The following is a 22,065-nucleotide window of genomic DNA, read 5'->3' as shown; positions in this document are numbered from 1 at the left end:
GTACTTCGATTAAAATAGGGGAAAAAAGGAAAGAGAGAGTGCACAGCAGTAACAAAAACTGGAATGCAAGAACCCCTAAACTGTACAATTGGTATTTTAGGAAGTGAAATTGAGAAAGAGGCTTCATAACTTAAAAAAAAAAAAAAAAAAGGCACTGTAAACACTCCAGCCTAAAGACGTTAGCTCTGGTAAGTGTCTGTTTTCTCCTTTTCTAATTATAGTAGTTGGTGTCTGATAGCTTTGCACTCATTCCCAAAACAATTGCTGGGTCATGGGGATCTGAATGGGAATATAATGGCATTACTACTAACTAAACAAGACTGGTCATTTGACCAGAGAAAATCAGGTTGTGACAGGTTACTCCCACTCAGCAAGGGTTTTCTCTGCTGCCTAATTCATACCAAATGAGTTTCTCCTGCCTAACAGAGCAGGGCATCTGACAGAGTGGAATCTTAATAATTGCTCTATAAAGGCAAGCAGAGATGAATTTTTAAAAGACATATTAATCACCGATTACAAGAAAATGGCTTTCATCAGGCATAGTGGTCAAATTTCCCCTAACTGCCTCCCCCCTCCCATACCATTTTGTTTTATTTGAGGTGAATGAACACTATTGGGAGATTGCTTATGGAACTCAGGACAGATACTAACAGAGGGCAGGCATGGGACTTGGCCACTGGAATGATGTTACATTTATGCAAATGATTTCTTCTTCCTTAGTCTAAACAGGAAGCATACACCCAGCAAATAACTTAATCAACACAAACTCAACACTCTTCATTCCATACCAGTAGAGCACTGAGCCAGACCTGGATGCCAGTGCCATTTTGCAACTTAACAATTGTGGTTTGGGGACACAATTTAAACTATTAGGACCTCAGTCTTTTCATCTATAGAATAGCGATAATAATACTAGTTAACACATAGATGCTAAGAATTAAATTAGGTATTGAATTAAAGCTTTAGCATAGTACCTGGTATTCATTAATTCATACACTGTGGTGTCTATCATGTGAAAACAGTATTATGTTTGAATATAGAGATGAACTCAATGAATGCTAGCTGTCATTATTTTCCTATAATTAGTCATAAATTACACCAGATTAAATATGTCTTAGAACTCTGTATATGAAAATTTTAATGGCGCCACAGACAGCTGTCGAAGTATAAGTCAAGTAAAATTCCTAATAGGCAAATGCACTGTATTATACTTCTTTTGTACTTCAGCACACAGTTCAGGGCCAGGAAGTAAATGTTTATTTAATGACTAATGTGAAAATGGGCATTAAGAAAAGGATGGTAATTTTCACTAATTAATAGAAATTTTCTTTTTGAATCCATTAGTCACTACTCCTATTTTAATAAATTCTAGGAGGCTATTCAAATTTATTAACAATATGGAGCTTTTGTTTTATAATTACTCTAAAATAAATGATCCATTGGTTGGTTGGGTCTTTTTTTTTTAACCAATAAAAGAATATTTTCTATTATGATTATATACTACCTGAAGACTTGGAGATAGAATACCTTTTACAAAGAAAGGAGCTATATAAATCCAAAACTTCTGACAGAATTAACACTGTTCACTTTAGACCAAGATATACTATGTTATTTTGTGAAAACATAATAAAATAGTTTCAAGAACTTGCTTTCTCTTAGACTTATTTTCCAGGACATTCATAAGTACTTCAAAAGCATGTGAACAATGACCATCACCACCAAAACAAAAAGCCTCAGCTCTACAAGATCTCAACATGGTCTATTTAAAACAACAACAACAACAAAAAGCAATTTGGGGTGGGGGAGGTACCAGAGATTGAACCCAGGGGTGCTATACCATTGAAGTACATTCCCAGTTCTTTTTGTTTTATTATTATTGAGACATGGTCTCACTAGTTTTCTTAGGGTCTAAATTACTGAGGATGGCCTCCAATTTGTAATCCTCCTGCCTCAGCCTCCCAAGTCAGTGGGATTATAGGCATGCACTATCATGCCCAGTTTATCTTCAATTTTTGGTGCCTTGTTTTTGTGATTTCAGTTATAAAGAACAGATAGATTTTGTTATAACTGTCACATTTTCACTTTATGAGGCTTTCTGTCTTTAATAGGAGACTTTAACTCATCCATATTTTTTGCAATCACTGATGAGCGGTTTTATTCTTATTTTAGATTTCTTATACAACAGTTTCCTTATTATTTTTGCTGAATTGATTTTTTTTTTTTTGGTTCCTCTAGTTCCCCACTCCAACTGGATGCTTTGGTAGTTCTAAGTGCTATTTTTACTAATACTTTCCATTAAATTTTCCACAAATTGTATAAATCAGCACAGGCCAGGTGCAGAGGTATAAGCCTATAATCCCAGATACTCCAGAGGAGTATCTGGCAGGAGGATCTGCAAGTTTGAGGTCAGCTAAATTTTCACAATTTAGCAAAACTCTGTTACAAAATAGAAAGGGCTTATCTCAAAATAAAAGAGGTTGAAGATGTAGCTTAGTGGTAGGGCACTTGCCTAGCATGTGCAAGGCTCCAGGTTCAATCCCCAGTACTGCCAAAGACCACAAAACAGCATGATTTTCTCTGGAATAAGAAAATTATTTTGGACAATTAGGCCTCCTGTCTCCATTTCTTCCACCTACCACACTGTTAAAATGACCCAGAACAGACAGGATGTGGAGAAAAAGAAATAACTTTTACACTGTTGGTAGGTTAATAATTTAGTACAACCACTATGGTAATCAGTATGAAGATTCCTCAAAGACTACACATGGAACCACCATGTGACCAAAATATACTACTTCTAGGTATTTATCTTGAAGAATTAAAGTCATTATGCTACAGTGATACATACATATCCATGTGTCCATCAACGAATGAATGGATAAAGAAAACATTAAACACACACAATGGAGTTTTTTTCAGCCATAAAGAAAAATGAGATGCTGGGGATAGAGCTCAGTTGGTAGAGTGCTTGCCCTGCATGCACAAGGCCCTGGGTTCAATCCCCAGCACCACACACACACAAAAAAAGTAAAACTCAGAAGGTCAAGAGTCATATTTTTGTATGCAGAAGCTAGTGGAAAAAAGAAAAGAAAGGTGGGAACGAATTTCAAGAAAATCAGAGGGAGAGGCTTGTAGCTCAGTGATGGTGCACTTGCCTGGCACCTGTGAGGCACTGGGTTCCATCCTCAGTACCATATAAAAAGTAAATTTTAAAAAGTTATTATGTCCATCCACAACTTAGAAAAAAAAATCAAAGAGAGCTCAAGAAAGGATGAAAGGGTAGGAAGGGGGCAGGGAGAAGGGAAGTGCTGATGAGTGATATTGACCAAATTATATTGTTATATTATATGCATGTAAGAATGTTAATAACAAATCCCATCATTATGTACAACTACAATGCATGAATTAAAAAAATGTGTGTGTGCAGGGAAAGACCCAGAACCTCGGTTTAGATTGTTTGTTTTTTTAATTTATTATTTTTTAGTTGTAGATGGACACAATACTTTTGTTTGACTTATTTATTTTTATGTGGTGCTGAGGATCGAACCCAGGGCCTCACATATGCTGGGCGAGCGCTCTGCCTCTGAGCTACAATCCTAGCCCCTTGGTTCAGATTGTTAAACTTAAATTATCAATATTACTTTTAATATTATAGCTCTACCATTTCAAGGCTCTTTTCAGGTAAAAAAATATTCAATACAAAAATTGTTGTTTTGTTCACTAGTATTTTATTCCTTGAGTTGTTATTTCTTCTTATGTTTTACCACAACCTACAGTATTTGTTTCAAAAAGGGTATCAATCTGCATATTCTAAAGTTAATTTTGTTCTCCTACTTAAATGATAGATTGTGGACTGAATTCTAGATTCAAAATACAGAAAATAATAATGGTCAAAGCTCCCATCTTTGCATTTAGTATCACCAATAAGATCCTCCTCGTTCCTTTGCACATACCTTGTTCCTCTCTGGAAGAATTCAGAACTTTCTTTTAAGCTAGGGAATTCAGAAATTTCACTAGGCTATATCTAGATGAAAACAGTGGAAAACTTCTTTTTCCTGTTTGCCTATCAACTGACCCTGATATTCTTAAGACTCTTTCCTTCCTCCCCTAGGAAATTTTCTATTACATGTCTGATTCATTGTCTCTCCTGGATTTTTCATCTATGTCCTCTCATTTTTTGTTCACCTTTTATATATCTTTTCCTGTGTTTTGAGATATCCTTGACTATGATTCAGATCACCAATTCAGATTTCAGGGACCATTTGTTGCGCTCTTTGTCCTTCCTTGAGTTTCAATTTTGATAAACATACTCTTAATTTTCAGAAATGTTCTTGTCTTCCCTTTCCTTCAGAAAACTTGGTTTTTTGATTTATGAATCTAATATCCTTTCAAGTATCTCTGAAGATAGTAATCAGTATTTTAAAGTTCTCTTCTATTTCTTCTGTTAGTTTACCTTGGTGCTCCCCGCCCCTGCCCCCCACCCCTTGTGATATTTACTGATGATGATGCTGTCTGGTCAATTTTATTAAAAAAAAAGGAATTCAGAATGATCAAATGGTCTGGCACTGTTTTTCTAAGCAGTCGAATGTATTTTCCCAAAAGGGTAAGCTGATTTGGGGGCAGGGGGGTTATGGATGACAATTTCACAAACATTTACTGAGCAGTAACTTTTGGTATATGGTACTGGAGATTGAACCCAGGAGTGCTTTACCGCTGAGTTAACATCTCCAGTCCTTTTTATTTTTTTAGACAGGATCTTGCTAACTTGCTGAGGTTGCCTTAACTTGGAATCCTCCTGCCTCAGCCTCCAGAATTGCTGGGATTACAGATGTGTGCCACCATGCCCAGATTTTATTGAGCAGTTACTACAGGCTGAGCGTGTGTGCAGAGTAAGGTTGGAAACACCATTTCCCATTGCTGATGTTATGGAATTCAGAAGTGGAACTCTGAAATTATTTGCTATTATAGCAAGCTGCCTTTTCACTTTTTTCCCCTTTAAGTCTATTTTAAAATTTCAAAGACACTTTATAGTCTCTTTCTCTAGTTCAAGATTAACACCTGCAGTCTTCTGAGGCAGATTGCCAGTTTACTTTAGAACCTGGCCTTAACCTTGGATTTAGCTTTGGAGCAAAAGCCACAATCAGATAGACCCTAAGGTAATAGTTTTCAGCCCTTGGCTACAAACTAGAATTACCTGGTGAGTTTTTAAAAATAATTGTTCCATTCTTTGGGATTTTCATTTAATTGGTCTAAGGCATGGGCATCAGGATTTTTAAAGGACCGCCAGAGAATTCTAAATTCAGCCAAAGCTAGGAACTACTGCAGAAGAGGTTACTAGCCCAGCTGTTCCATATTGTTTTATAACAATCCTGATGATTGCCCCATAGCCTGTTCTGGCTTCCTAGCACCAACTGATTGTGAGCTTGGAGTTCTGCCCTAGCCTGTTGAGAAGAACAGTATGTACCTCTGCAGAGGTCTTCTCTACACCTGTTTTGGGTTGAATTTGCTGAATCTAGTTTTCCACCAGTCCAATTTCATCTGCTTTACATATTCCAAAACTTCTTCATAATTTCTGGCCCACTTTTTATATTCTGCTATTTTCCAGTACCGTTATTGATTTTTTTCTTCTTTTTTGAAAGTCTCTCCCCAACCCACCCACTTATCATTTCAGTGGCTAAAGGGGGCATTCTAACAACTTGAACCTACAGATCACTTTGTCAAAATGTTCTCATTTGGAAATACTGCTGATTGTGCATTTTCTGCATTCAAATGTGACTGAAAGTACTGAGGCAAGAGACCCGACACTAGGCCAGCCTTTTGATGAGCCTGCTCCAACCACTGAAATTGAAATATCAGAAGATGTGAGAGACTAGGAGTTGAGGGAAGAGGAACTGGAAATATTTAGAGCCTTGTCAGTTACACTGGATTTTTTTTAAAAAAATATTTATTTATTTTTTAGGTGTAGATGGACACAACACAATGCCTTTATTTTTATGTGATGCTGAGGACGGAACCCGGGTCCTGCCCGTGCTAGGTGAGCACTCTACCGTTGAGCCACAATCCCAACCCCTACACTGGATTTTCTAGGAAAGCAGAGCTTAAAAGTGGCGATTAACCACTACTGTCAATTTAACTAAAATAAATGACTAAAGTATCAGTCTTCTTAATCATATCAATTAGGGTACCTTTTTTTTTTAATGGAAAAATTACAAGACAGTCATTTTAACTGACACAAGAAAAAGCACAGTGGAACAGAACCAAAAATTGGTTTGCTAACATTAGGATCCTGACATATAGAGTAAAAACAAAAAATTCTTTGAGAAAGAATAAATCTTGTCAAACCAACTAACATAAGCTCTCTCTTCCACATAGAGACAAATTATGAAAAGGAAGCAAAAGATTACAATTCAGAAAAAGACTTAAAAAAATGAACCTGGAATCCCATCCTCAAAGTGGAACCAGGTCATGTTATTTATTTAATTTAATTTTTTTTTTTTTTTTTAGTTGTGGATGGACAGAATGCCTCTATACATGGTGCTAAGGATCAAACCCTGTGCCTCACAAATGCTAGGCAAGCAGTCTGCCACTGAGTGCCACTCTGCTCCAGCCTGTCAGTAAAAGCCTTTTGATTTGGTCCACATTACTCTTCAAAAGAAAAAAATTCTACAGAAATATGATACATATCTGATAACTATTAAAAAGATATAAAATTGATTTACTGTTACTAGAGACAAATTAACCATGAGTTCTAGGTCAACCCTGGCATAGCCTAAAGGATTTGCTAATGGACTAGATGTAAGAAATCCCATAAGTCATTTTTTTTTTGTAGTTGTAATTGGACAGAATGCCTTTTATTCTATTTGTTTATGTGGTGCTGAAGATTGAACCCAGTGCTTCACACATGCCAGGCAAGTGCTCTGCCACTAAGCTATAGCTCTAGCCCTCCATAAATTCATTTGAAGGAAACAAAACAAATTATATAAAGGGTATATATAAGATTGGAAAAAAGAAATTAAGTATCCATCATATGCTAGATTACCTTTTTTCATAACTATCACAATAAACTGTAGGGGTAAACAATTATTCCCATTTTCTAGCTGAAAAACCTGGATACCTGAGGTGGGTAAGTAATTTATCTAAAGTCCTAAAAATATCAAGTAATACTCAACACTCAAAACTCAAGTCCATGACTTCAAATTGTGTGTGTCCCCTATGCACAACTACTTTATTGGATCTTTATGCAAAATTACAGAAACTTAATAACTCTTACATAACAACATAAGGTAATGGGTGATCATGGTCTACTCTTTCACTGTAGAGATAGCTTTAGTTCTAGGATTTATAACTGGGTTTGAAACTCAAATGAGCAAAGGGAGAACAAATCTGTGGCAGTGAACTGAAACTGTCAGCATGTACTCAAGAGTTCTTTTTTTTTTTTTTTTTTTTTTGATGCTATAAAGAAAAGGCAAACCAGTAAGAACTGAGAAGACTTCAAAAGGAACAAGGTAATCCTGGTTTGAAACAGAGAGCACATTTAAGGCAATCTCTGTTTTCGCCCTTATGTGGCTAATGTGCTTAAAAGAAGGAAGGCAGGCCAGGCATAGTAGTGCATGCCTGTAATCCCAAGGACTCCAGCAGCTGAGGCAGGAGGACCACAAGTTCAAGGTCAACCTCAGAAAATTAGCAAGGCCCTGTCTCAAAATAAAAATTAAAAAAAAAAAAGGGGGGGCGGGGATGTAGCTCAGGGTAAAAGCATCCCTGGGGTTAATCCCCAAAACAACAACAACAAAGAGAGAGAGAGAGAGAGAGAGAGAGAGAGAGAGAGAGAGAGAGAAAAGAAAAGAGAAGAGAAGAGAAGAGAAAAGAAAAGAAAAATAAACAAAAACACCGGGCAGAAAGTAAAAATAAACGATTTACTCAAATTTCCCAGGGAAGTACCTTCTAATAAGATGAGAAACAAAAGATTAGTCATTGCCTTTACTCTTAAAATATTTGGAAACAGGAAAAAATAATAGGATTATTCATAAAAAATTCTTCAAATACTCTTAAAAAAAGTTCTATCCATAGTATTCTATACTATACTTTATGGAAAAAATAAGGGGATATATGAAAAAAATAAACATGCATCTGCTCTTCTCTGCAAAAGAAATATGGGAACCAAACTGTACTACAAATGAATAAAAACTATACTAAAGAGAGTGAGAAAGAAAAAATTTTCCTAAATTAAAAACCCTAGATAAGGTCTGGGGTTGTGGCTCAGCAGTAGAGTGCTCGCTTCACATGTGTGAGACCCTGGGTTCGATCCTCAGCACCACATAAAAATTAACAAGTGAAATAAAGGTATTGTGTCCAACTACAACTAAAAAACAAATATAAAAAAAATTAAAACCCTAGATAATTATTTCCTGCTTAGGAAATGTGTTTTTCATGGGGCCATGGGTTAGTAATGCTAAGACTACTTCATAAGCATTCTAGGGTAGCACAGATAAGAAAAAAGTTTCAAATGAGCAAAGGGAGAACAAATCTGTGGCAGTGAACTGAAACTGTCAGCATGTACTCAAGAGTTCTTTTTTTTTTTTTTTAAGAGAGAGAGAAGAGAGAGAGAGAATTTTTTAATATTTATTTTTTAGTTTTTGGTGGACACAATATCTTTATTTTATTTTATGTGGTGCTGAGGATCGAACCCAGCGCCCCGCGCATGCCAGGCAAGCGTGTTACCGCTTGAGCCACATCCCCAGCCCCTCAGAGTTCTTTTAATTGTTTTTGGTACCAGGGATTGAACCCAGGGTCACTTACTCACTGAACCACATTCCCAGCCCTCTTTATATTTTATTTATAGAGACAGGGTCTTGCTAATATGCTTAGGGCCTCACTAAATTGCTGAGGCTAGCTTTGAACTCACAATCCACCTGCTTCAGACTCCGAAGCTACTGTGATTACAGGCATATTCCACCATGCCCAGTTTACTCATGATTCTTAATACATATGAAGATTGAAAAAGAAATACATAGAGCGCGTGCACACACACACACACACACACACACACACACTTCCTGCCTCTGTCTGCTAAGACATTCTAGAAGCAGTCCTACAGTGCAAGCACACCTAGCACCCAGATCTTGGTTTCTAAATACCCCTTTCTAATAAAAGTGGTCTTTGGAGGCAAGGCTGATTCTAGGCCTGGAGCAAAGAAATTTTAAGATGAGCCTAGAGCATCAGAAAATAGGGAAGTGCAAAAACAAAAACAATGCCCCCAAACAAAACAAAACAAAAAATCCAATGGGGATATGTTGAAAAAATAAAAAAGCCAACTTAAAGAAGTTTTCAATGGCCAAATCTGGTATAATCTGAGCAATAAAATAAGAATAGTAATGAAAAATGACTAACAGAAGAAAATAAATACCCACAGATACATAATGATATAAACAATATATACATATGGGAGAAAAGGCTGCTTTTCCTGACACTAGAATTTCAGTTAATAAATTTGGAAAGAACAATGGAAATAGAAAAATTGCCATTAGTCAAATACCACAGTAATCATTATTTTATCCAAAAATCATTAATCATTAATGGATGAGCATATGATAATGCTAATCATTAATGATAATAAGCATATGAAGGTGTGATGTGAACCAACCTGCACAGTGTCAGCATTTTTCTTAATGAAATACTTAGTAATTACAAAGTGCAAAATAGTAACTTTAATAGAAGAGAAACAAGGCAGACTTCACCTTAAACAAGAGATCTAAGTTATCAGCAGTAATGAGACATCAAAACCATGTACCTCTTGATAATGATGAACCCAGAAGGGCACAACATCACTCCTATGATATTTTTCAAAAATGCATAACCTCAACATCAGAGGAAACTAAACTGAAAGATATTCTACACAAAGGCCAGTCATCTTCAAAAGTGCCAGAGTCATGAAAAACAAAGCCTGAAGATCTATCACACTGGAGGGGAATTATAGGGACATGACAACTAAATATACTACTAGATCCTGAATTTGATCCTAGATCAGAAAGGGACATTATTGTGGTAATTGGTTAGATTCAAGTAAGATCCTGCAGACAGTTAACAGTATTGTTATCAATGTTAATTTCCTGATTTTGATAAATGTCCTGTGGTTAGGTAAGATCTTTAACATTAGGGGAAGCTGGGTGAAGCACATAAGGGAACTTTTTGTAAGAGTTTTGCAACTTTTCTGTAAGTCTAAAATTATTTCAAAACAGTTAAAATATGATTCCCATTGAAAGTATTACCAAAAACAAGATCTAATTTCGACTATAGTGACAGTTTTAAGATCTTGTCTATAATCGTCTGACAAAAATCTACAGTTTAAAAACACATTATGAGTTCAACAACTCATAATGTGTTTTTAATCTGAGGAGTTTCTGTATCATAGGAAAAAAGCTGTTGTATATGCATTTGAAACTTTTCATAATAAAAAATTAAACAAATGATATAAATAAATTTAAGTGTCTATTAAAATAGTGAAGACAATTTTTGATCATTTCCATAGCTTTCATAAACCTTTAGAATTCTATCACAGATTTTTAGGACTGGTAGAACCTTAGAAACCAGAGGTCCAACCCCTACTTCAATGTCTAAAAAGGAGTCAAAAGACCAGAAGTGAGGTCTAGCTACACCTGGAACCCTACCTCCTGATTTCTGGCCTGGGTTCTTTCTCTGACATATATCTGATGACCTCTTCATTTAGTGTAAAACTTACCACAAATGACAATGTTCTAAACACTTCAACTACAATATTTCGTTGAATATTTACAACTCCTTTCAATAAAAAGACAACTAAATTTGATGTAACATAGACTTTGGAAATGAAATACAGTTCCAAAGTAGTATCTACACTATTAAAAATAAGAACATCGGGGCTGGAGTTGTGGCTCAGTGGTAGTGCACTTGCCTAGCATGTGTGACGCACTGGGTTCAATTCTCAGCACCACATACAAATAAATAAAATAAAGGTCCATAACAACTAAAAATGTTTAAAAAAAAAAAAAAAACAAGAACATCAACTATTTTGGTTAACTGTTTTAAATAATACGGATTGAACCCAGGGCACTCAACCACTGAGCCACATCCCCAGCTCTTTCTTTAAAATGTATTTAGAGACAGGGTCTCGCTATGTTGCTTAGAGCAGGTGGATTGCAAATTCAAAGCCAGCCTCTGCCTCCCAAACCATTGGGATTACAGGCTGTAATCCCAGCGTGTGTGACTGTGCCCAGCTCCTGCCTTTAAAAAAAAATTTTGAGACAGGGTCTAGCTAAGTTATCCAGACTTCAGTGCCTTGAATTTATGATCCTCTTGCCTCAGCCTCCCAAGTTGCTGAGATTGCCAATACACTTGGTAACTCTTTATTTTAAATAAACCTTTTATAATAATAGTTCATGTTATTTAGTGATTTGGGTTTTTTCTTTTTCATTTTTTAAAACGTTATTTATTTATTCTAATTTGTTATACATGACAGAACACATTTCAATTCAAAGTACACATATAGAGCACAATGAGCTATGTTGCTCAGGTTGGTCTTGAACTGCCGGACTCCAGAAATTCTCCTGTCTCAGACTGCCAAGTAGTCAGGACTATAGGTGCATGCCGCTGCACCTGGCTTTTGAATTTTTCTTTTTCTTTCTTTTTTTAATATTTATTTATTTGTTTATTTATTTTTAGTTGTTGGTGGACCTTTAGGCTTTTGAATTTTTCTTTCTTTTTAAATATTTATTTATTTTTAGTTGTTGGTGGACCTTTATTTTATTTATTTGTATGTGGTGCTGAGAATTGAACCCAGTGCCTCACACATGCTAGGCAAGCGCACTACCACTGACCCACAACCCCAGCCTTGAGTTTTTCTTAATGCAAGTATTTCTTTATGTTTCCTTTTTGAAGGATTCAAATCAATAATGGTATCTTTTAAACATTTATACATGTAGAAAGTTTTACTAAATACCAAATATGTGTTGGACCCTGAAGCAAATGCTGAAAATAAAAAGATAAAGAAAGATGCTCGTTTTCAAATGCTCACTAAATACTTGGGGAAACAGGCAAATACTCATTGTAATATAAAGTGATATGTCCTGGGTTGGGGATGTGGCTCAAGTGGTAGTGCGCTCGCCTGGCATGCGCAGGGCACTGGGTTCGATCCTCAGCACCACATAAAAATAAAATAATGATATTGTGTCCACCTAAAACTAAAAAATAAATATTGAAATATTGAAAGAAAGAAAGATAGAAAGATGTCCTATACAGGGTGGTATATACAATGTGTTCTGGGAGGGAAGAAGAACAATCAGTTATCATAGGGAGATGGGTTTGAGAGTCCTAAAAGGGATTACAATCCAGTGTTCTGTTTAGTAACTTTGTAAGCTTGGGCAATTTTTATACATCCCTGAACTCACTTTTTTCTCCTGGGGATAATAAATCTTATCTCATAAGGTCATCGTGAGACACAAATTAATAAATATGTGAGACTATTAATATAGTTGTTGGGACCCCCAAAGAGTCCTGACTGAGAATTCCTTGATGGATGGAATTGCCTTTTATTCATTTTGGAGTTCATCGAGACCGGCAGGGTGCCTGGCATGCACACGTTAAATTAATACTTACTAAATGAAGCCATTTAAATAAATGTTGAATCTAAAACTATTCTTGAGGTATATTCAATGTTTATTTCTATAAACAGAGTTTTTAAAACAATTTCCATTTCATCCACTAAATAGAACCCAAGTTTTATACTTACTTTCTACAGTTGCTCCTTCATTTGGGTTTGAATACCCCTCTCCTTTCCGTTTGATTCTCCTGATAATGCCTGCATCTTCAAATAAATCCTCTCCTTTGAAATCCAGGAGCTCAATCTAGAAAGGAAAAAAAGATTTAGCTGAGAAAGGATCAAACAAAGCCAATTTAACATATGTAAAGGCAACTGATTTTTCTTTCATTTTACAAATAAAACTTTTAAAAAACTTTGTTATTGGAAAAATAGGGGAAAAAAACAGCACTGTACTTTTCAATACTTGGAAAGAACTTTGTGTAAGGATAATGTCTAGGACTATATCCTGTGGGGCTGCAGTGCAAAGACAGACAGGAAATACTAGGAAAACTGCCTTGTGGGCAAAAAGCCAGAGTGACAAGGTGCTGGCACAGAACTTGATGTCTGACTCTGGGGCCACCACTTTTCTACCCCAAAGTTATGAAGTTCCATTTTCAAAATATAAGAATAAATCCTAGGAATCTGGCCTACAACTGACTGAAAGTGTGTATCACCCAGTTAGAACAGTTCTTAATATTAGGTTTTTACAAACATGTATAGTTAATTCAAAATAGGAAAAACAGCATATCACAACCTACTATTTCTAATAAAGACAGATCTATGACATTTATAAAACTTTATGATGTGAAAAATAACTTAAAATTTGGTATAGGCATATTTCAACATTTATCTCCACCACTTTCATCCTTGTACTTCTAAGTATGTCAGACTTATACTTCTGTCCAGAACCTTTATTTTTAAGTCTAGTGTCTTTTGTTTATTTGGATATGCCCTTTCTGTGCCAGAGACACGTTTCTAAGAAAGCACTGGCACACATCCCTATAGTTTGTGGGAAATAATTCAAGAAGCCAAGCTCCAAAATAAATAAGTTGGATCTGATTCTCAATAGCAAGCTCAGCTCCTTGTTCCATTCATTGACTGCTGCTTCAAAGGCAACCCTATAGCAGAACAGATGTTGACAAGGCTCAGAGATATACTTGCCTCAAAAAAAAGAGTAGCATTTGAGGGAATTTTAGGGAGGCTGCCTGCTGAGCCATATGCATATTCTGGTTTGCAAAGCAAATGGCAGACCTCTCCTTTCTTCATGGTAGCCACCCCAATGTCCCATGCCTTGATAACTTGACCTAAGAGAAAAGAAAAGGTATAGGTCATATTTAAAAAGATGTGACTTTCACAAAACAAGAGTCAAACAAATTTCCAATTTTTCACACTGTATACTTGGCTAGAAATTATGGGTTGTAAGGCAGAACTCAGTAAAAGCTACATGCAAAGAAATAAATTATGATTTTTTTGGAAGACTATCAGAGAAGATTCCCTGCTGAGGAGGATGAAAGTGGTATCAAAGATCAAGTCTTTGAAAAGTAGTGGTAACATAATCCATGAAATGTGGCTGTGCTGCAACTGTTCCTTTCAGCCATAATAATAAGTGCATGTTTTCTAGGCAGAGATGGAACAAAAATAGTATGGAAAAAGGAGTTTGTCCTAAGGAAGCTTATAATTTAGTTGGGGAGAAAAAAAAAACAAAATCACAAAACAACTAAAAAAGTATAAATTGTATAAAAGGGTCCAAGAAACAAATTTTTAAAAAAATTTAGAATCAGAAAAAACTGTTTCTTCAGACAAAAAAGTGTGTGTCCTCTTATCAAATAATAATAATTCATAATCCTGCTGGGTGTGCTGGCAAACGCCTGTAATCCCAGCAGTGTGGGAGGCTGAAGCAGGAAGATCACAGGTTCAAAGCTAGCCTCAGCAAACTTAGCAAGGCCCTAAACAACTAAGCAAGACCCTGTCTCTAAACAAAATATAAAAAAGGGCTGAGGATATGGCTCAGTGGTTAAATGCCCCTGGGCTCAATCCCTAGTAGTATACACGCATACAAACACACAAAAAAAAATCAAAATCCTTTACTTTTTTGCAATTTCAGGAAACTTAAAAGTTAAATGTAGAACTCTGCTAAGATTACATAATTGTAATCTCAATATTTACAGTTTTATCATGTTCATCTTTAACTATATCTTACTGTAAGTAGTCTCAAACTCTTTGGGGAAAATGAAAGTAATTTAAAAGAATAAAAATTTATACTTGTGCTATGTCAATCAAACACTCAAAGTAGGATAAGATATTCAAAGTAGGATAAGATAAGCTATGAACTGCAGAAGTGAATTTGGAAGTTAACTGTTATCTTGGATTGAGAGCTGAAGGTAGGTCATTAGAATAAGGAGAACCCAACATAAAGTTATGTAAGTAGGAATGAACAAAGCACTTATTGCTTGATTTCAGCTTAGTCTTCATTAAATACTAGAATTTTTTGAAATGTTATCTCCACTTACTTTAGTTAAAATTTTACATAAGTAATACATACCTGCTATCAAAACACAAAAGAAAAAGATACATATATTGGTAAAAGGTCATTTATCTCTTTTTGTAAAAAGCCTCTGTTGTGTTTACTTCCAGTGTGTGCTATCACTTTTTTTAAATTAAAAACATATGATAGTATACTATACATTCAATACTGAACTGCTTTTCTCCCTCCCCATCCTAAACCGCTTTTCACTTAATATATTCTTCTCCATCAGTAGAGTGGACAACATGCATTTTAGCGATTAAAAGTGCTAGACTGAATATCAGGTCTGCCCTTTACTAGCTGTTGTGCAAGTTATTTAATCTCTGTGGGGTCAGTTTCCTCATTTGCAAAACAGGTGACCGTTTCTTCCATATGGCTGTAATAAGAATTACTAGATAAAACATGTCAAATGAATGGCACACTGCCTGGCATATGATGCTTATTTTTATTTCTGTTCTTGTTAGAGATAGAATCTTGCTATGTTGTCAAGGCTAGTTTTGAACTCGGGCTCAAGTGATCCTCCTGCCTCAGCCTCTCGTAGCTGGGACTATAGGTGCACACCACCACAACTGGCTATAATATGTATTTTAATAAAGAAAAGCCAGGGTCGTCATCGTTGTCACCCCCATCACAGATATATTTGCTAATATTCTGTGTAACATTACAATCTCCTACTCAGAAACATATTACAAACAACAGCCTCTAATGAGTATTGCCCATGACTATTTATGAAAAGTGTATTTAGAGGCTAAATTCCTACAGATGCAAAGGTGACATGCATTTTATATTTGACAGATATTGCTCAAGTGCCTTTCCAAAATAGCTACATCAATTTATATGCTCACCACATGTAGTTCTGTTGTGAAAACAATCCACAATCCTCGGAAGAAACTCAAAGTCTGCTGTTGATGGGCTGCTTTCCTTTCACTGATACTCTTCACTGTGCTGTGGTTTAGCACTGAAAACCTCTGCTCTTCTAAATTATAACTGATATGTTAAGACAAATTCCTTATATGCTCCTTCAGGAAATCTGCACATTGGAGGAGGTACTATTGTGTATTTGCTCAAGACATTTGGCCAATTACTGAGAAGCAAAGGTCTGTGTTTTGTACTAAGAATACAAAGATAGGTCATTCCCTTCTTCCTTTCAGGGAACATGCAATGTAGTATGGCTGGGGTGGGGGGAAGACACACATGTGCATTGTTTTTTTTGGTTTTTGTTTTTTAACAAAACATGGAAAGCACTAAAATAAGAGTATTAACACAGGCACAGAGAAGGGGTGATTAATTCTGCCTGGTCAGGTGAGGGCAGGCAAAAAAGGCCTAATTCATGGGTGTTATCCATATTAGACCTTAGAAGTTTGAAACACCAGCCTGTCAATTAAACCCAAAGGAGCCCCACATTAAATAAATCATGCCAGTACTTTTTGCTCTTCTTCTTTGGAACATTAAAGAACACTGGGAACCTTAATAGTTCTTTTACACAAAGCTTCAGAAACGGATGAAACACACTGAGCAAAGAGTCAGACTCACAGTAATACAAGTACATTTCTAAAAACCACAAACATTGGGGCTCTTAAAGAACATTTCCCCCTGGTTTTTGAAAAATAATACATACTTACAGACTATCAGGAAAGCACAGAAGATACAATTAAAAACCCTCTGAAATTCTAGCATCTGGGGAAACTTCTATCAAATCCTTAATTCATTTCCTTTTAATTATATATGTATACTTTGCATATTAAATATTTACATGCCCATTCTTAAAGCTGCAGTCATAATTGTACATGGTTTTATAGCCCACTCTTCATATTTCAGATTATATGAGCATTTTTCTTATAATAAATATCTAAAAACATGACTTAATAACTACATATACTATTCTATCTTTTGAAAATACCATATTGTCTTTAACAATTATCAAATTCCAATGAAAAAAAATTTTTTTTTTAATACTTATTTTTTTTTTAGTTTTCGGCGGACACAACATCTTTGTTTGTATGTGGTGCTGAGGATCGAACCCAGGCCGCACGCATGCCAGGCGAGCGCGCTACCACTTGAGCCACATCCCCAGCCCTCCAGTGAAAATTTTGCACCTAAATTGCTACATAAATTTCTTTGTATAGTAAAAGCCTCTGACTTGACACAATCAGGATTGGTTGTAGGTTAATTTAAAATATTGCTTTAAGCAAGGAACCATACAAACTTTTAAAATTTAAAACATATAAAGTGGATCAATTCATGTGTATGTTAAAGGCCAAGGATGTCTTTAAGGCTCTTTAGGAACAAGAGTTCCATATAATCTTTTTTTTTTTTTTTAACTTTTCTTTTTTTAATTGTAGATGGACACAATATCTTTTTATTTATTTTTATGTGGTGCTGAGGATTGAACCCAGTGCCTCACATGTGCGAGGTTAAGTCCTCTACCACTGAGCCATAACCCCAGCCCCCATATCATCTTTACTATATAAATCACACTCATAATATATCACTTGCAATTTAAAATTTAAGTTTCTTTAATATCCCAATTATTTACCTGCTTTTTATCCTGAAGAAGAAAAAAAATAAGGAGAATAAAGATTTTGTTTTGATTGGTCTCAGATGCCTTTCTTTTTGTACTATATTTTGGATTAAATTAAATTTTGGGAAGTGAATAAATTTCACTTGTTACAATGTGAGTTTCTCTAAGGTGAAGCAAGACTCAGAAGATAGTATGTCTGGGGCTGGGGATGTGGCTCAAGCAGTAGCGCGCTCGCCTGGCATGCGTGCGGCACGGGTTCGATCCTCAGCACCACATACAAACAAAGATGTTGTGTCTGCCGAAAACTAAAAAATAAATATTAAAAAAATTCTCTCTCTCTCACTCTCTCTTAAAAAAAAAAAAAAAAAGATAGTATGTAAAGTAATTGACATGTAGGATCCGTCTGGTTAACAATATATTCTGAAAGGCCATTTTGCCTGCCCATCCCTAATTCAACAGCCATTTAAAAAACACTTTTAGCATTTTTTAACATGTATTTCTAGATGTTGGTAGGCTTTATTTTATTCATTTATTTATATGTAGTGCTGAGAATTGAACCTAGTGCTTCACACATGCTGGGCAAACACCTTAACACTGAGCCAAAACCCCAGCCCCACACTTTTAGCATTTTGCCTTAATAAATCTTTCTAAAACATTCAACCTGATTTTTATAGATAATTCTTTTCTTTGTATAGTAATTCCAGTGTTTTATATACTATTTAATGAAACTATATAAATTACTGAAAGTACTATAGGTATAAACAGATTTCAAGTGATTCTTAATGAGTCTGAGAAGGCAAAAAAGCAGTCCCTGACATCTGGAAACTGCTCAGACATGTCCAGCTGTAGGCCTTAGTATTATTCAAAGCTGGCATGGGAGGCCGTGTTACTCTTCTATTGGACATGAACAATGTAACAAAACATCACTATCAGACAAGTTCACTCAGATACAAAGGTAAATTGAGACAAAACACTTCTAAACTTTGTCTAAGCCCGGACAAAAAAACATAAGGTCACCCTGCACCCTACAAAATGCCAAACACCCCCCTCTCCTGGCTAATATGAGTGACTGCTGTTTCTTTACCAGTCAGAATTTTAAGCTTTCCTCTACTCCAGCCCAACCTCTTTTAATAAAATTTATTAAGACACTTAAACATAGAATCATCCTACATCCTAACAGTGTCCAATACAAAACAAAGCCCTGCTTCCTTAGAATTCCCCAAACTTTTTAAAAATTTCTTTTCTTCATACTTAGACATGCTGCTGTTTCCCATGGTATACTGTCCTCCTTGGTAAGTAATGAACTAAACTTGTTCAGATATGATGTGGCTGCAGGGCATGGACAAGGTCCACACAACTGGTGGGAGCAGAATGTGAGACCACACCGCAGAGTGGGTAACCAGCTGTATTACTCAGGCTATTTGCAAAATAATGAAAGCATTAGTAAGTGTGGAGTTGATTAAGCAGCTTCTACTATATTACCTAGGCTAAACTCTTAGAAACAGGATTGCCAGGACAGAAGCATAAACCTTTTGAAGATTTTTATCTTTAGGATTTAGCTGTTGGTAAAATACACCAAAAATACACAAACACAATTTATTCTTCCATTTGATCTGGACTTCAATTTTACTAGCTCAAACACAATTTACTTTATCAATTTTAGAAGTCCTATTTCATTTGTAAAATAATATAAAATAGAGCCGGGGATGTGGCTCAAGCGGTAGCGCGCTCGCCTGGCATGTGTGCGGCCCGGGTTCGATCCTCAGTACCACATACAAACAAAGATGTTGTGTCCGCCAAAAACTAAAAAATAAATATTAAAAATTCTCTCTCTCTCTCACTCTCTCTTAAAAAAAGAGTCTTTATTAAAAAAAAAAGAATATGAAATAAGATACATAAATGTAAAATGTAGCTATCCCCTAAGTTTACATACTTTTTAATGTCTATATAACTACTGACAATTTAAAAAGTTTAAAAGTTGTCAGTGGATTGGTACATTCCTGTAACCCTGAATAATGCAGGATTTCAAATTCAAGGCCTGCCCAGGCAACTTAACTATCTCAAAAATTATATTTTAAAATGCTTTGGGTATGACTCTACTTCATGCACAACCAGAGAAGTGAAAAATTCTGCTCCATTTGTATACAATGAATCGAAGAGCTTTCTACTGTCAAATGTAACCGATTAGAACTAGTAAATTAATTAATTTTTTAAAAACCGTTTTGGGCATATAGCTCAACAGCCCTTGGGTTCAATCCCCAGTACCAGGAGTGGGAGGGGGGGGAAGCAGGGGAGTTTAAAAGTACACAAAATGCAGTATAAAAGCAATGCACTAGACGGGCACAGTGGTACACACCTGTAATCCCAGTGGCTTGGGAGGTGGAGGCAGGAAGATGAAAAGTTCAAAGCCAACCTCAGCACCACCGAGGCACTAAGCAACTCAGTGAGACCCTGTCTCTAAATACAAATTAGGGCTGGGGATGTGGCTCAGTGTTTGAGCACACCGGTCTCCCTCCCTCCCCCCAAAAAAGCAATGCACTAGGGGCTAGGGATATAGCTTAGCTGATAGAGTGCTTGCCTCACATGCACAAGGCCCTGGGTTCAACCCCCAGCACCATTATTTAAAAAAAAAAAAGCAATCCACTATATTTTTGCTTTCTTCTATAGTACTGTATAATATATTCCATTAGTCTGGTATTCTAATATAGTTCATTATATATTCTGATTTTAAAAAATCATACCCCTCCAAACATTTTAATTTAATCACCCAACACTTTCACTCATAATAAAGACCATAGTGACTAGGACTTTTGACTATATAATTATTTTCTTTATTGACTAAAAAAAGTTTAATTGTGATAAAAATTTATTATCCTAATCTGAAAAGTTTTTCCCCAGTGGATGCTTATTATTTTTAGCTATGGATCTTTTTTTTTTTTTGGTACTGGGGATTGAACCCAGGGCACTTAACCACTTAGCCACATCCCCAATCCTTTTTTATTTATTAATTATTATTACTATTGGTACAAGGAATTGAACCTAGAGGGGCTTAACCACTGAGTCACATCCCCAGCCCTTTTCATTTCAAGACAGGGTCTCATTAAGTTGCTCAAGGATTCACAAAGTTGCTGGGGTTGGCACTGAATTGAGATCCTCCTGCCTCAGCCTCTGGAGTTGCTGGGATTACAGGTATGCACCAGTGCACCCAGCTCCACATTAGTATTCATTTTGACATAATTATAAAAGCATGAAACATAATTTGGTATAATTCAGTCCATAGTACTTCCCCTTTCCCTCCCTTCCTCTCTTCCTTGTTCTCTTTACTCTACAGTTCTGCTATTTACTTATTTTTAGTTGTAGTTTTTTTAAAAAATTGGTATACCTTGTAGATATATATAAAGGAGAGATTAACTGTGGTATATTCATATATGTCTATCGGAAAGTTAGATCAGGTTCACTTCACTGTTCTTTCCTTAAGCTGTCCCCCTATATTCCCTTCCTCTACTCCACTAATCTTTCTTCTATTTTCATGGAATTCCTCCCTGCTCTTTTCTTTTCTCTTTATTTTGGATTGGCTTCCACATATTAAAAAAAATTTTTTTTGACCTTTGACTTTCTGGGTCTGGCTTATTTTCATTAGCATGATGGTCTCCAGATCCATTAATTTACTGGCAAATGCCATAATTTCATTTTTTATGGCTGAGTAATACTCCATTGGGTATACAGACCATATTTTCTTTATCCATTTAGCTGTTGACAGACATCTAAGTTGGTTCCATAGCTTGGTTATGGTGAATTATCTTGCTATAAACACGAATGTGGCTGCATCCCTATAGTATGCTGATTTTATCTTTTAAATACATAACAAGGAGTGGTATTAGTTGGGTTTTAGGGTAACCACCTACATTTCTTTTTTTTTTCTTTCTTTCTTTTTTTAGGAATCTCCATACTGCTTTCTAGAGTGGTTGCACTAATTTGCAATCCCACCAACAATGTATAAGTGTATCTTTTCTCCCACATCCTTTCCAACATTTATTACTTATATTCTTGATAACTGCCATTCTGACTGGAGAGAGATGAAATCTATGTAGTTTTTTAAAAAATTTTCTTAATTATAGATGGACACAATACCTTTATTTTATTTATTTCTATGTAATGCTGAGGAGTGAACCCAGTGCCTCACACATACAAGTGTGCTGCCACTGAGCTACAACCCCAGCCCTCTATGTAACGTTGATTTGAATTTCCCTAATTGCTAGAGACGTTGAACGTTTTTTTTTCATATGTGTTGGCCATTTGTATTTCTTCTTTTGAGAAGTATCTGTTTAGCTCTTTCCCCATTTATTAAATGGGTAATTAGGGTTTTTTGTTTTTATGTTAAGTTTTGAGTCCTTTATATTTTCTGGATAT

The 22,065-nt window shown here is 35.8% G+C and overlaps 1 protein-coding gene across 5 annotated transcripts in view; it reads right to left on the bottom strand.

Moving 5' to 3' along the window:
- Fkbp5 (FKBP prolyl isomerase 5) overlaps nucleotides 1–22,065 on the bottom strand; it is a 111,153-nt gene that overhangs the window by 26,823 nt on the left and 62,265 nt on the right. For all 5 annotated transcript variants that reach the window (XM_027943653.2, XM_027943652.2, XM_071613457.1 and 2 more), the window contains exons 4-5: nucleotides 13,772–13,914; nucleotides 12,761–12,875 (exon numbers count right to left, since the gene is read on the bottom strand). In XM_027943653.2, the coding sequence (XP_027799454.1) occupies nucleotides 12,761–12,875; nucleotides 13,772–13,914 (258 nt within the window). The remainder of the gene's footprint in view (nucleotides 1–12,760; nucleotides 12,876–13,771; nucleotides 13,915–22,065) is intronic.

The sequence above is a fragment of the Marmota flaviventris genome, chromosome 6, assembly GCF_047511675.1.
Source record: "Marmota flaviventris isolate mMarFla1 chromosome 6, mMarFla1.hap1, whole genome shotgun sequence".
Classification (NCBI taxonomy): Eukaryota; Metazoa; Chordata; class Mammalia; order Rodentia; family Sciuridae; genus Marmota; species Marmota flaviventris.
This window is presented reverse-complemented; position numbering and strand designations above follow the sequence as displayed.